This window comes from Alosa alosa, chromosome 3, assembly GCF_017589495.1.
Source record: "Alosa alosa isolate M-15738 ecotype Scorff River chromosome 3, AALO_Geno_1.1, whole genome shotgun sequence".
In the NCBI taxonomy this organism is placed as follows: domain Eukaryota; kingdom Metazoa; phylum Chordata; class Actinopteri; order Clupeiformes; family Clupeidae; genus Alosa; species Alosa alosa.
The window spans coordinates 10062016-10076347 of NC_063191.1; the positions used below are offsets into that span (position 1 = coordinate 10062016).

Sequence of the window (14332 nt, forward strand, 5' to 3'; positions counted from 1 at the left end):
GTAATTCAGATTTAAACCTTTTTTGGGTGGATGTCAGATGGTCCGAAACTGCACCCCATGGTGCTTCTCACACGGTGCTGTCACTCAAAGCTCTGTAAAGGATGCCAAGCGTAAGTGGGATCATGTCCTGTAGCATTTGCAGGGCTTACCAGTGGTGTAGTCTTGCTGTATGTGATGCGCTTCACATGCTCTCTAAATATGTATGCCAGATATGTGTTTTTGTTGTGTTATGATTGTATAAGCTAGGATAGGTATTAATATGCTTTTGTTACAGCATATCACAATATACCCACTACAACTAACAGTATACCCACTACAGTTAACTAGACTACACCACTGGGGTTTGCCGTTCTAAGGCACTGTGCAGGATGTCAGCCATGTGCCTGGCCTTTTAAGAATTGAAAATGGACAATTGTATATAACAGCTTTGAAAATGTGTGATGAATTGAAGCACAGAAATTTACAGAGATTTGGTATTTGTAGCTGTTGTGTGTTCATGAATGGTGTGTGTGTAGCTCTTGTGTGTCCTTTACTTGTGTGTGTAGCTCTTGTGTGTCCTTTAATTGTGTGTGTAGCTCTTGTGTGTTCTTTAATTGTGTGTGTAGCTCTTGTGTGTTCTTTAATTGTGTGTGTAGCTCTTGTGTGTTCATTAATTGTGTGTGTAGCTCTCTTCATTAATGTGTGTGTAGCTCTCTTCATTAACGTGTGTGTAGCTCTCTTCATTAACGTGTGTGTAGCTCTCTTCATTAACGTGTGTGTGTTCCCCGCAGCCTGCACTCCAACACTGCTCTGGACGTGGCCATTAAGGGCCAGATGATCCGTGACGTGCTGAACCTCGCCGGCTTCGTGCTGCCGCAGAGAGACGAGCTGCTACCCACAGCCTCCAGCAGCGCCAGCAACTCCACCAGCAGGTCCGTGTTAGCCCGAACGTGCCCCGGGACAGTGCAGCCCGACTGTGCCCCTGGACAGTGCAGCCCGAACATGTCCGGGACAGTGCAGCCCGAACGTGCCCCCGGGACAGTGCAGCCCGAACGTGCCTCGTTTAGAACAAGCCCTGAGAACCTGCGCACACACACTGCCCATCATTTCCTGGTCAGGGGGCCATAGCACACCCCTGTCAGTGGGGCCCAAACACACCTCGAACTGGCACCTTGAAAATGCCCCGGTTTGTGTGGTCTGAACAGGTCCTGGTCAGTGTGTCCCAAACATGCCTCGGTAGGTGCCGTCCGAACACTCCCCGGTGAGTGGGGCCCGAGCACACCCCGATATGGCAGCTTGAACATGCCCCAGTCAGTGTGGTCTGAACAATGCCTCTGTCAGTGCAGCCTAAATATGGCCAGCTCTTCCCTATAATTGACCTGTCGCTAAGCCCCGCCCCCCATTGTTACCGCGTGAACTCGGACAAACAAACCAGACTTGATTAGAAATACATTGTGGACACTGGCAGCTGACAGTATATGAAAAAAGCAGGCTTTGAGGACGTTTTGGTCAATAAAGGATTTACTTTTCCCAGAAGCTATCAAAGGGACTTAATTATGCTATGGAGGGGTGTATTCAAAACTTTAGAATACATACAAGGTGACAAGCAGTTGTGGCGAGTAGCCGTGCAAATCACCGTGCAAAAACCACTGACGACGTTATGCTAGCTAGCTAGCTAGCGGAAGATTAATACTAAGATATGTTAGGTTACGTTAATATTTGATGTTGTAAGAATATAGTAGTTGTTTAATAAGCATTTTCATCTTGGGATTTAACAGGAAACCTGTGCCCACATTGTTGGCTTAGGTCCTGCATAGTAGCCTACATTACGTCGAGCTGTTGCAAACGCGAGATGCGTCCTGTAGGCTACTGTTGATGAAAATATACCCCGGTTTTAGCCTCTCGGGGTACCGGTTATCAGTATTACACGTCCCCCCATGCAAAACTTTTTGACCATGGTTATCCGTCAGGGTTTTTTTTTTGAGTTAATAAACTCCATAAATAACCATTAATTTGTCATTTTATGCCTCCTCCCTGTTGTTTCCTATGGAGTTGTCCGAGCTGATGTCCGAGTCCCGGTTGAGGCTGGACTGTCATTGGCTCTAGTGTTAATTTTGTCACCTATTTTTAATTTAAATCATAGTCTTAGTCTTGTGACGAAATGTCTTTTTTAGTCTTTGTCATATTTAGTCATTCAAATATCATTTTGTTAGTCAAGTCAAGTTTTATTCGACTAAAAAGTCTCGTCATTTTAGTCTAGTTTTTAGTCAAAAAGAAAAACTAAAGGTATCTTAGTCTTAGTCAGTTTTAGTCAACACATTTTAGTCTTTTTTTTTTTTTTAAAACAAATTATTTCTGATTACCATTTGAGTCAAATAGTGTTTCACACATCTCAATTTTCCAACAATATTGTGTGTCCACAGGGCTACCTTCGTCTGTTATAATTACTCATTCTGATTTTTTTTGTCAGTCCGTATGTTTTACATGTACAGGTAAGTCGAGCTACAGTTATAGCTCGGCTGGGATTTGACCCATAGACAGTAAAAGATTTGACTGGACCACTGTCATATTTGCAGACCAGTGTTTCTCAAAGTGTGGTCCGGGGATCACCAAGTGGTCCGCGAGCAGACGGGTAAAATATAATATAGATGAGTTGTTTGCCAAATAACTTGTAGTTAAATCCAAACAGTTCTGCAACACCAACACTGTCTATGTAAGATATGCCAGTTTAAATCATACAGAATGAATCCTCTGACACAATAAGCAAAGTGCAAAGACAATAAGCAAGGTGGTTCAGTGAGTAGGCCTATAGACTAATTATAGGCTACTGTTGAAGTAGGTCCACCTTTTTTTTTTTTTTTTAGCTAGGGTTAGTTTATGGTCCTGAAACCGAAATAGTTCGAGAAACACTGTCAGAGGCCAATGTATTAATGTTTTACTTACCGCTAGATGGCTTTATATACCAAAACACCCCACATTCCCAAACAGACTCTCCATCTTAGCCATAGCTAACTTTTGCTAGTTTAACTTTCTATATTACTTTACTTGCTAGCAAACTTTGCATCATCAGTCTAACTAGATGAATAGTTGACATTACATGCTGAACATTTTTTATGGACATTCTGGGGATGTTAATTTGTATGAGAGAAGCGCCAACTTCTGGGTATGTAGCAGTGGCATAAAGCTTAGGTAGTTAGTTTGCTAAACTCTGGCAGAAATCTCCAGTGTTCTTGTTCCATGTAGTGTTGCAGCCACAGGGTTGCAGCAGCAGCACGACTAGCCTACAGGAAAGCTGTTTGCGTATGAACTCATTGGAATATTTTGAAAACGTAACAGCTAGATATTCTGTCTTCTCATTTTGTAGACCTAACATGAAGGAGATTTATCTTAGTTTTATTTCATGCAAAACATTTTAGTCTCTGCTTTTTTCGTCAACAATAATGCATCTTAAGATAGTCTTAGTCAGTGTTTCAGGACATTACTGACGCTCTCATCATCGCTCGCCTTAGTCATGGAAAAAAAGGTCGCTTGACGAACATATTTCCTCTCGTCTCATCTGACGAAATTAACACTAATTGGCTCATCAGCGTTCTAAGGGTGGCGCTCTAGCGACAGGTCAATTGCCACAAAGGAGCTTGAATGTGCGTGGCCTGATACAGCGCAGCTCGAACACGCCCCAGTCTGTGTGGCCCGAACGTGCCCATCTGTCTGGAAGCCCAAACAGGCCAAGTTTTTTTTTTTTTTTATCAAGCTTCCAACCGTCCTCTGCATGAACATGGTGAAGCTTATATGTTTGTTTGCGTGTGTTAGTTTGTGTTTCGTTTGTGTGTGAGTGTGGTTATGGTGTTGGTTGTTTGTATGGGTGTGTGAGGATGTGTGTGAGCAAGAACTAGATTGTGGTTGATTGTGTGTGAGTTGATGAGTTGATGGGGGTATGTGTGATGTGAAACTGAGGTGCGTTCCCTTTTCCCTTTAGTGTCATTGCCAAATGTGATTCTGTAGATTTGAGTTGCACATGCACAAACATTTAAGTTTCATATTGTCACATTTTAATTTTGGAATGTTAAAAAATAAGAGCATATTTATTAGCTCTTACTAAAATGTGATCGAAACGCGACCGAATATCAACAACTTATTTCTGTATCGTTTACCATAACGGTCGACTCACATTTGGCAGTAGCACTAATGCTACCACAGAAGATGCATTGTAGTTAACAACTATGCTTTTGTTGAGTTGATGGTGGTGTGTGAGTTGATGGTGGTGTGTGTGTGTGTGTGTGCGCGTGTGTGTGAGTTGATGGTGGTGTGTGTGTGTGTGTGTGTGAGTGAGTTGATGGTGGTGTGTGAGTTGATGGTGGTGTGTGTGTGTGTGTGTGTGCGCGTGTGTGTGAGTTGATGGTGGTGTGTGTGTGCGTGTGTGTGAGTTGATGGTTGTGTGTGTGTGTGTGTGTGAGTTGATGGTTGTGTGTGTGTGTGTGAGTTGATGGTTGTGTGTGTGTGTGTGAGTGAGTTGATGGTGGTGTGTGTGCTGACATGTGTATTTGGCTTCTGTTTTGTAGTCTTTGTGCAGGAGGCCGAGAACGCTGCAAGCCAGAGCTGTCTACCGACGAGAAAGTCAAGAGAGCCTTCTACTTAAGTCAGCGCTTCGCCGACCAGGTGAAGAGACACACACACACACACACACACACACACACACACACACATACATACACACAGGAACTTAGTTGTAGGAACAGTCCACTTCTAAATCAGTTCCACTAACTACTCTCCCCAAAACCGTTTTTTCATTTGCATAAGAACTGGTAGGAGTGTTTATGGCGTCATCACTTGCTACAGGGGTTTAAAATAGTTTAAAATGCGAGTAAATTAACTAACTAGCCTACTTTTTGACATTTTTTTGAATGACCCTCACTGTCGACTGTTGCTTCAAACAAATCCTGATGCTGCATACGTTTTGCTTTTTTTTTGCTGTGGAAAACAGCTGTGATGAAGCAAACAAGCATGCTGGTTAAAAGTAGCCTGACATTAGTCATCAGATTCCTTTGGAAAATGGATTTATTCAGGACAGCTCATCGATGTTTGATTTGTTTATTCCGTATATTTTGCTTACACAGGCAGCGCAGATTTTAAAGACGCCGCGGTTTGACAATGGGTTTGGCTTATGAGTTCCTATGCAGAAAAGGGAAGAGACCCTGCCCTGAGATTGGAGCTGAAAGAGTTGCGGTCACGGGAACTTAATAATCCCCAAATCAGTGTGGTGCCAAACCGCCAAAAAAAGGGTTATAGGAATGGTATGTACTAGGAACTGCAAAAATCCCTCTGGTGCGAAACCAGCTAAAACACACACACACACACACACACACACACAAACACGCGCACAGATAGAGAGAGAGAGAGAGAGAGAGAGAGACACACACACAGAGAGACAGACAGACAGGGTGTCTCACTTACCCACAGTGAAGTAAAGTATAGCAAAATACAAATATATTGGGTGCCTTGCCTTACTTGCCCACTAGATGTCCTCAGTTGCAAACTGTGGTGTGAGTGTGGGGGTGAAGTGGGAACATAAAGGAGACGCAGTTAGAAAAATAGAAAAAACGGTTTGATTTCACAATGACAGTTTGGGCTCCCTACTAGGGGCTAATTTTGAAGCCGGTGTGAAACAGGATGTGTATGTACAATGAGTGGTCCTGGACCAGACACACACACACACACACACACACACAACAAACTTAATTTTGCTTACTTCAGCTCAGTGTCAGCTTGTGGTCAGGTTGTTTTGTTGAAAAGGAAACCGCCGCCTAAGCTGAGCGATGGAGAGATGCTTATCACACGCACGCACACACACACAGGTCAGTCAGACACACACGCACCCGTGAAGGAAGAACAGCATCAGCAACTACACTCTGAAAGCTGCACATTAATCCAAAGTATGTTTCAAACAGATTGATTCGGTTATGAAGGAACATGTGTGCATTCGTACTGTGCCTATTTATTATGTTCATATGGGGCGACACCGACTAAACACACACACGCGTGCACACGTTAACATGTTCATAATGTGTAGTGTAGTGGTTAAGGAGCTGGGCTAGCGTGCAGTAGCCTGAAAGTTGTCGGTTCAATTCCTGGCTTCCACCGTTGTGCCCTTGAGCAAGGCACTTAACCCTAAGTTGCTCCGGGGACAATGTGATCCCTTGTAATATAGCTGACATATGTCAGTCACTTTGGTCAAGAAGTGTCTGCTAAATGTAATGTAATGTAATGTAATGTAATGTAATGTTCAGAATGTGTGTAGATTTGAACGGTAACCTGCGCATGTGCTCCTGTGTTTGTGCTGCACCGTTCTGCAGACGTTTTGTTGTTGTTCTCTAGGAAGTGTTGTATTGTTTGTCTGTGTTTGTCCTGGATGTCATGGTGAGGTCAGGCCCTCTCTAGTGTCAACCGCTGCGTTTCTCTTTCAAAATATGCATATCTCTCTTATGCAAAACTCACTTTTTCTGTGCTTTTGTACTTCCATTTGGGTTTCTTATTCTTCTACAAACACCCCAGGTGCGAACCAAAACTGCAGTCTTTGTGGATTAGTTGAGAGATGTTAATGTCAGAAACTATCCGATTCTGTGAGCTAGTCAGAAATCTCTCTTATTGAGACGTCACAAGAAGGGAAATATGAATGTTACTACCCCAGAGCTATGTAGGCGCCGACTACCCACCTGTTCCCACCCACTAGGTTAGGAACTTTGTGTCCATTTTGGTCGTAGCCTATCGCTTCCAATAGTAGGCTAGGCTACACAAAATATCCAAACGTCTTTTACGCACCTGATATCATCCATATTTCAAGTGTGCAAACAGAAACTCCCCAGAACACATCTCGTTCTTGTTGACATATTTAAGCAATATGACATTAGTGGGAGCGGGGTTGGAAGCGACCCAGGCCATCCGGTAATAGGATGACAATTTCACAAATGCTTTTAAAATTTTGAATAGGCTACATCAACTTTACTGGGCAGATTACCGACCCAAATAAAGTTTTGTCCATTGTCATTTAACACTGTTAGGTCTTGTTACATCATACAGTACATGTAGGTGTCTGCTAAATACAAAAACCATAGCAATTCAGACGTTTCGGCTAAACTCCAATGACTTGACTATTAGGCTACTTTACCACGAAAATTCATATTGGGTCTGGAAAGTCCTTGAAAGGTCCTTGAATTTGATCTGTGGAAACCCTGAATAGCTTCAGCAATAGTGCTATACTGTAGAAAAGAAAATAGAAAAAAAATTAAACTAATATTATATGCCCTCTCCATCTTTCTCTCTCTCCTCTCCATCTTTCTCCCTCTCTTTGTATCTGTCTCTCCTCTCCATCTTTCTCCCTCTTTGTATCTGTCTCTCCTCTCCATCTTTCTCCCTCTCTTTGTATCTGTCTCTCCTTCTCCATCTTTCTCCCTCTCTTTGTATCTGTCTCTCCTCTCCATCTTTCTCCCTCTCTTTGTATCTGTCTCTCCTCTCCACCTTTCTCCCTCTCTTTGTCTCTCTCTCTCCTCTCCATCTTTCTCCCTCTCTTTGTATCTCTCTCTCCCTTCTCCATCTTTCTCCCTCTCTTTGTATCTCTCTCTCCTTCTCCCTTCCTTTCTCCATCTCTCTCATATAAAACGTTTGGGGAAAACTTTGTGATGAAAGTGATCTATAAATAACATGTACATACTACTTAAGTTACTTGCATGACTGTGACCAAGGCATACAGACAATCATATCTTAGAGAAACAGAGTGTTGCCTTATTGCTGCAGGAGGTTAGCCTAGAAATCTAGACGCACCCTACCGGCAGCAAATTTAATTTGCAGCCATGGTAGTCTAGCAACTCTCTGTTGGCTTGCGAGCGGGAAAGATGAAACTTCTATCAGGCCAATCACAACGTGTATAGAGTCGGTGACGGTGAATTTCGGTGAATTTCCTGCTACTTGAAAACAAAAGATGGATGCTGCTGCTGGCGAACAGCAGTCTTTGAATCGTGGTTCGAATTAAGCTTTTTTTTTTAATTGGCAAAAGTTTGATCAACTAGCCAACTAGCCTAGAGTTGTAGCTGGTTGTAACGCTATCCTTTGCGGGCAGAGGAAATTTGAAAGACAACCGTTTATCCCGCCCCTTGGATTGAGCAGTGCCTATGGTAAGTTCCCAGACCCTACATCTTGATGTGGGTCTGGCTCGCCAGGCTAGCAGGAGGTGCTAGTTTCATACGTTAGATGGACACAAAGTGTTGCCTTATCGCTGCAGGAGGTGCTAGTTTCAGACGTTAGATGGACACAGTGTTGCCTTATTGCTGCAGGAAGTGTTAGTTGCAGAGGTTGGCTTCCTGCATGGATCTTCCTAGAAGCTTTACAGCCTGAGTGTGTAGAAGCGTCGCTGATTGCAGGGGAGCACTTTCATACTAGGAACATGTCATGTGTGATAAGAAAAAAACAAAACAATGTGACAAGTCAAAATTATAATACCTGTGTGTGTGTGTGTCCATGTATCCAGGAGTTCTTGTCGTCGGTGCTGGACGTGCTGACCCCTGACGACGTACGCGTGCTGGCGGAGTCGGAGGATGAGCTGACGCGACAGGGCGAGTTCCAGCGTGTCTTCCCCTCCCCCACCTCCGCCCGCTACCTGCGCTTCTTCGAGCACCCCCGCTACCTCAACATCCTGCTCAACCAGTGGGAGCAGAAGCATTGGCAGAACAGGAGCAAAGTGTGTGTGTGTGTGTGTGTGTGAGTGTGAGTGAACAAGCTCATACTCTCTTCAAGCCCCCTGTGTTGTATGTTGAACCATGTTAGATGTTGTGTACATGTACCATTTGTTTCAAAGGTGGGTGTGTGTGGATGTCCCTGTATGTAAAGCTAAGTTTCTTTGTGTGTGTGTGTGTACCGGTCATCTCGATTCAATTTCATTGATATTGTTTGTGTGTGTGTCCAGGTATTGACCTGCTGAGGAATCTTTGTCAGAGGGGAGTTCACCTGGGCAACCTGTCTGACACAGTCCATCATGTAAGTACTGCATCAACACACACAGACACACACACACACAAACTACCACAAACATATCTGTAATATAATATGGTTGGTGAACGCTGAAGTATATTTCAGTGACACCTTATATACACACACACACACACACACACATATATATATATATATATATATATATATATATATATATATATATATATATATATATATATACACACAAATGGACACACACACACACACACACACAAAATGGATCTAGCTTTCTGCACCTGTTCTTCAATCCAATGTTGATTGCCCTTTAAACATTCCCCTCCACTAGAAAATAGCTAGTAAGAATATCAACAACTTCAATCAGCTGTGTCGAATCAAAATGTTGCATATTGTTAAGAAACATTACATTATTTTTTTCCTGTTCCATGTTTTTGAGCATGTGTTTTTGTGTCTTAATCCAGTGGTCTTCAAAGTCCTACACTGGGCATGTGAGGACTGACTTGAACAGTAACCCTTCCACTAAGCCAGAGCTCACAAGGTCTAGGTATGTTAAAGTACAATACACACACACACACACACACACACACACACACACACACACACACACACACACACACACACGCTGACACTGTTCCAAATGGGAAAAACTGCTGCCTTTTAACCCTTAGAACTAGGGATCGACCGATATGGATTTTTTGGTACCGATACGAATTTTTTTTTCCGTCAGCCTTAGCCGATGACCGATACAGGCTGCCGATTTTCTTGAGCCGATATTTGGAGCCGATACTGCTTTTATTTTGCTCCCTCAATTTACATCATACAAATGACACATAATTACACAAATGAAGATAGCAAATGTTATAAGTCTCAATTTAAAAAAGGACATTTATTGAACTTGGATGGGTGCACTGGATATGGTTAACTGTGCAAAATGCTTTCATCAACATCTTACAACACAGCCTTGATGATGCATTGCTTGCTGACTATAAGACATAATTCAGGTCAGCACAAAATGTCCTTTGTCAACACATTTAAATAATTTAAGAAAACAATAAGCCTGGAAAGTAGCTATTGAATTAGTGCTTGATTTGTAATTTTAAGAATTTTTTGTAATCTGCATGGTTTCAATATTTCTATGTCTATATTTTTCTTAAAAAAAACGGCCAGATTTGTCAACCACAGAACATAAATCAGCAGAAGAAAATAACGTGGTGTCAGATGTTTCTGTTCTAAACTGTTCTGTTCACGGCTGTTCTAAACAGCCGTGGCCTACTGGTTAGCACTTCGGACCTGTAACCGGAGGGTTGCCGGTTCGAACCCCGACCAGTAGGCATGGCTGAAGTGCCCTTGAGCAAGGCACCTAACCCTTCACTGCTCCCCGAGCGCCGCTGTTGTTGCAGGCAGCTCACTGCGCCGGGATTAGTGTGTGCTTCACCTCACTGTGTGTACACTGTGTGCTGTGTGTGTTTCACTAATTCATGGATTGGGATAAATGCAGAGACCAAATTTCCCTCACGGGATCAAAAGAGTATATATACTTATACTTATACTACTAAACGGCATCAACGTCAAAAGGTATACAACATACAGCACTCTCATATCGCTGTGATGCGTGTGTCCCACTGAGTGAGACAGACGCACACACAAACTTCTGTTTGGTAGCTGACAAACCACCATTGAACTGGATTGATAATGATAACGTTAGCAAACGGCTCTAAACAAGCATACACGGTATGTTTGATACATGGTAAACGAATTAACACAAATTAATATTCAACTACATATAACGTCTCTCATTATTAAAGCTCTGATATCACTGCGATGGCAACTCCGCCCAGCTCGAAGGGAGAGGGGGAGGGAGACGCACACACCACACGCGTCCAAAACTCAGCCAGGTGGTCGCTGAATAAAACTCCCACAAATATCACGGAACAACGTCGGCATTACTTAATCATATGATTGACTAGTGTTCGTAACAGCTACCGCTACCGCATGGATACGGATAGCCTACAACTTAGCTATTTGCAGCTCCCTAAATACAATGGCAAGCAGTTTTATAAAAGAGCCCTTTAAGGAGGGAGACACACACACACACACACGCACCACACGCGTCCAACACTCAGCCAGGTGGTCGCTGAATAAAACTCCCACAAATACCACGGAACAACGTTGGCATTAGGCCTACTTAATTATATGACCAGTGTTTGTAACAGCTACCGCTACCGCATGCATATGGATAGCCTACAACTTAGCTATTTGCAGCTCCCTATAAATACAATGGCAAGCAGTTTTATAAACGAGGCATTAAGCATTAAATAAAGTACCTATCTATCTATCATTCGCGTTTTCCATTTGGACCCACAAACTTGCTTCCACCTTCAAAGTGTATGCCAATATTTCAGCTAAGTCAAACAGTTAAAAGATGCTTTTAAAGTTTACTGTTGTCTTGAAGAGCAGGCTTTCAGCACTCTGCTTGTGGGGGAGGGGCAGTCTGCACGTGAATTGCAGCGTCTCCAGCAACACAGCTGTCTGTGGACTCACGCCTGTATGTATAATGCAAAAAACTATCGGTGAATGCAGCCGCTTATCGGCTGCCGATGCCGATACACGTAAAAAACGCAAATATCGGCCGGCCGATATATCGATCGATCCCTACTTAGAACCCAATTGACGCAAAGTGCATCAAAAAACACACCCTTTCTTCTCTGTTACATTGCTCCGGAACTGTTCATCGCAGCGAGATGAAACCTTTATTGCATGACAGAGCAGAAGTTGGGCTTTCCAAAGAGACTACACACTTGTCTGTACGATCAAGTACAGACAAGTGTACAGACAAGTGTGTCAAGTAAATTTAAAAAAATCATATTTACAGTCTATACTTCTCTGCGTTCACCTGCGCACCCATTACTTTTGTTTGAATTACTCACGAACCCGTGATTGCATCGATATGGCAAGCATATCAGATGAAAGAGGGGACACAGGGCTATCCATTGGTACCATGTTTATCGATCCTTCTGGCTTATAAAAACAGACAAAGTGACTGCAAAATAATAACGTCATGTACACAAAACCAACGCTGCACACCCATTACTCTCATTTGAATTACTCGCGGACCTGTGATCGGATAGATATGCCACGCATGTCAGATGAAAGAGGACACTCAGAGCTATCATTTGATACCAAGTACATCCTTCTGGGTTATAAAACAGACGAAGTGACAGCAAAATAATAACTTCATATAGCTGGACTTACCCCAATTTTTTGTCTGTTCTTGTGGCAAAGCATGTTTATAATCCAACGCTATCGTGTGTTTCTCTATGACAAAGCATGTTCATAATCCGGTTTTGAGATCCTAGCAAATTCCTACATGGCATCCAATTCAAGGCTCACATTGCCTCCCAATTTGTTCAACAAAGAAACACCTTTTTTGCCTTTACTTTGTTCATGGCAATGCAGTAAAAAGTTGAGAATCATTTTGAGTGCATAGGCACGCAGGCTAACACGCAACCTCGGGTCAAGTCAGGTCAGATCAGTTCGTGTCACAGATATGGAGCGCAGAAAGGTAATTTTTTATCAATAAATAAAAAATGGTATTTATTTCCGTAAATCACACACCACATATTTCTGTAAATTGCTCAGCCCCAGAGTATCCCTCCAACATGGCAATTATATTGCCCGATTCAGGACAGTCTGCCCTACACACACATGAAATGCATGTAGAGCGATGAGCTTGCTGTGGTGAGATACATGTCGAAATATAAGAATTTTTGTGATACGCTTTTTATATTTTAATTCTTTAAAAATCAAAATAAAATCAATGCTAGCACTAATACATGAAATGGCAGATCTGGATAGCCTAGACTTTGCTGAAAAAAAAACAATATATAATATGTGTGTTTGGCAGATCTGGATAGCCTAGACTCTGCTGAAAAAAAAACAATATATAATATGTGTGTTTGGCACTTACAATGACCAGAATAAATCCTTATGAATAAAGGTAGTGAAAATAAAACAGCTAAGGGTTCTAAGGGTTAAAGATATCTAACAGGGGAGTGACTGATCAAACTCTCTCTCTCTATCTCTCTCTCTCTCTCCTCCTCCTCCTCCCCCCTCTTCCTCCTCCTCCAGTGTGCAGGTGACCCTGAGTGTGCCTTCCCTCACCATCAGCAGCAGCGGAGACGAGGAGGTCCAGTCCGTCACTTGCAGCCTGCCGGACATCAGCCTGCTGGGCTCAGCCAGTGCCACCCCCACCCCGACCCCCCCCCCTGCTCCAGCTCCAGCAGCTGCCATCACCCTGCAGACTACATGTGAGGTGTGGGTGGTTGGGTGTGTGTGTGTGTGTGTGTGTGTGTGTGTGTGTGTGTGTGTGTGTGAGTGAGTGTGGAGGTGGAGTGGCAGGCGATCAGGAGGAGAGAGCGGTGTCGGGGTAGAGGCAGGCAACCCACTGCAGTGTCAATTCGCACAGCCACCAGGGGGCGATGGGATCAAAGCCTTAACTCCTTACCGCATGCTACCTTTTCTTTTTTATTAGTAATGATTCAGGGGCTTCCCAGTAATAACGAGCCGGCGACCGACAAACACGGGCACAGAAAACAGAAAGGCGCATACACACTCTCAGGAGTCTGTTAATGGCGTGGGTATACAGAGTGTGCCTGGTGTGTGTGTGTGTGTGTGTGTGTGTGTGTGTGAGAGCTTTTTGCAGTGGAGGTACAAGCACAGTCCTCCACTCAGAGGGAGGGATTTTGAGCCGTCATCCACTAACGCCCACCTCCCCTCGCCCCTACAGTCGTGCCTTGGCTGCTAAGAGAGGAGGAGGTGGTGGGGGGTGATGGTACTAGCGGAGACGAACAGTCGTAGGTTTACAGCCTTGATGATATTACAGGCCAAATCTCAACAGTCTTTTTAAACACCTTTTGTATTACACCATACTATAAAAACCTCAAGAGCTATTACTGAAGGCTTTGCCATCTCTTCTTCTGTAGTCATTAGAGATGACATCTGGTGTGAGTGTGTTGGGGTGTGTGTGCGTGTGTGTGTTTGAGGAAAGGGAGTAGTGTGTCTGGATCAGGCCTATATATAGATATGCGAAGCCTGTCCATCATTGGTGGAAATCAGAGCACACCTCCACCAACTGCCATGTCTCTTTACAGTAGCATGAGCCAATCAGATTCCTCTCTGTGGTTTGTTTACATTGGAGCTCCGCCTCTCCCACCGGGTCTTGGTCCCTGTGGCCATGCTGGCGTCTCTTTCTTAAAAAACATGCTACATGCTTATATCTTGTAATTTGTTTCCCTGTTGGGAAAAGAAAATGACTTAAGATTTGAATAAGTAATAAATACACTTTTAAGAATTGCAA

General features: G+C 43.4%; 1 protein-coding gene across 1 annotated transcript in view; it reads left to right on the forward strand.

Moving 5' to 3' along the window:
- Positions 1-14332, forward strand: part of ttll4 (tubulin tyrosine ligase-like family, member 4) — a 30152-nt gene extending 15820 nt beyond the window's left edge. Inside the window, 6 exon segments of the mRNA XM_048239629.1 lie at positions 771-911; positions 4539-4635; positions 8498-8706; positions 8931-9003; positions 9438-9520; positions 13105-14332. Of these exon segments, the coding sequence (XP_048095586.1) occupies positions 771-911; positions 4539-4635; positions 8498-8706; positions 8931-9003; positions 9438-9520; positions 13105-13354 (853 nt within the window). The 3' untranslated portion in view covers positions 13355-14332.